This window comes from Frankliniella occidentalis, unplaced genomic scaffold (genome assembly GCF_000697945.3).
Source record: "Frankliniella occidentalis isolate FOCC.00 unplaced genomic scaffold, Focc_3.1 Scaffold124, whole genome shotgun sequence".
NCBI lineage: Eukaryota > Metazoa > Arthropoda > Insecta > Thysanoptera > Thripidae > Frankliniella > Frankliniella occidentalis.
The window spans coordinates 540,163-542,130 of NW_026267251.1; the positions used below are offsets into that span (position 1 = coordinate 540,163).

General features: G+C 44.1%; 1 protein-coding gene across 1 annotated transcript in view; it reads right to left on the bottom strand.

Annotated features, from left to right (window-relative positions):
* The window catches only part of LOC113203352 (ribosomal protein S6 kinase 2 beta), a gene marked incomplete at its 5' end in the record, with an annotated part of 64,832 nt that overhangs the window by 29,914 nt on the left and 32,950 nt on the right, over positions 1-1,968 (bottom strand). Inside the window, 6 exon segments of the mRNA XM_052270466.1 lie at positions 362-600; positions 734-892; positions 977-1,066; positions 1,147-1,275; positions 1,364-1,488; positions 1,589-1,750. Coding sequence (XP_052126426.1) covers positions 362-600; positions 734-892; positions 977-1,066; positions 1,147-1,275; positions 1,364-1,488; positions 1,589-1,750 — 904 coding nt within the window.

Consider the following 1,968-nt stretch of genomic DNA (forward strand, 5'->3'; position numbering starts at 1 on the left):
GTCATGTTCGACAGGAAGACACCCGTCAAGCGCGTTGGGGCGGCGGGAGGGATGAGCGAGGGGCGGTGGTCGCCTCCAGGTGACTCCCCGTGGCGCGGAAGCGTGGGCCAACTTGTTCCACAAGGATGGCAGCAGCCGCCGTCTCATGTCCACGTGTCCAAGGCCAGGGCCACACGGTGCGGTCTCGGGACATCAAAGAAGCATACCGTGGAGAGAGAGAGAGAGAGAGGAGGGGGAAGGGGAGGGGAGCGAGGTATGCCTCTCAACTGCTTTCAACATAGCATAGCCCGCGGCCAGGCCAAAACAAACTCTGAATTCCGCTCTCACACGGCAGGGTTACAGAATGGGTGTGAGGACTCACCCAGCCAGGAGGATGAAGAGGATGACGCCCAGCGACCAAATGTCGCAGGCCTCGTCGTAGCCCTGGCGCTTGAGCACTTCGGGTGCCACGAAGTTGGCCGTGTAGCAGGGTGTCATGAGCAGGCCATTTTCGGCCCGGAGCTGCTTGGCGAAGCCAAAGTCGATGATCCTCAACGATTCGGGGGTCATGCTCTCCGATTCGTACAAGATGTTTGACGGCTTCAGGTCTCTGTGAACAACCTGGAACAAAAAAAAGTTCGAAACTTTAGAGCAACTTCAAATGCAAATATTTTCATTTAACAAATTTTCTCAAATTGCCTTCATTTTAACATTAGATTTTAGAAACCGTGAGCATCAAGTTGAGAGTACTTACTCCATTTTGATGAAGATACTGAATTGCACTAACAAGTGTGTTTAAGACAGCTGCTGCTTCTCTTTCAGAGAAAATTTTCAGTCCCATTATACGTTCTACAAGTTCACCCCCTCGCATTAATTCCATCACTAAATAGACAGAACGTTCATCTTCATACACCTGGAGGAAAAAGTAAATAAAAGAATGGAAATGAAAAGGATGATTACAAAGAAGATCTCTGACAATGAGTAACCTATTGCTTACATCTCTCAATGTGATGATATTAGGGTGTTGTCCATATCGCAACAAAATTTCAATCTCCTCTTGGCAGTCTCGTTTTGACTTATCTATTACCTGCAGAAATAAATTAGAATTTAGTAACACACCATAATGTATCAGTTTGTACTGATGAGCGTCAGTCAGTAAAGTACTACCTTAACAGCATACTCTTGTCGAGACACCCTATGCACACATAACCGACATATTGAAAAGCTCCCTCGACCAATTTCTTCTCTGAGCTCATAATCATCTGACACAGAATTTCTTTTTACATACATTAATTGCTGTAACACAATTTAAAAGGTCATCATTCCCGGTTGAGTAAAAATTTGAAGGAACGTAAGGCCACCCAGGAAAATTTGCCTCTCTCACCTTAGATATTGACTCTATAGTTCTTTCTGTAGGAATCCCTTGTTCATCTAATAAGCATGGTGCCACAAAACTAAATCCTCTAAAGAGTTCATGAGCTGCAGCACTAGCAGGTAGACCTGGTGAGTCTGTAAACCAAAGTAAATGTAATGCAATAGTTTAAAAAAAATTAAGTTACATCAAGCGTTAACATCAAGAATTAAAATTTAGATAAATCACAATACAAACCTTTAGGGGTTTTACATGTGAATTCACTATCAAAATATCGAGCATCTTCTGCTCTACAAACTGCAGGCTTAAAGGGTGGTTGTATTTCTTTTCTAGCCAGTTTATCCCAATCAATAGTGGCAAAAAATGAATGAGACTTCATCTCACGTATACCATCAGGTCCTTTGAAAAATAAAGACAGTTACTTATTAGTTTGGAAAATAAAAAGTAGAAAATAGTACTTTTTCTCATAAATTTAGGTAAAGGGGGAGGGGTCGTATACTCAGGTAAATACAGTATAATTAACCTACACGGACGGCACGACACACGGACAGCCAGGAGTGCGGGAAAGGGAGAGAAGGGGCTGCGGGACTGCTAATGCACCGCCGGGCTGGCCGCCA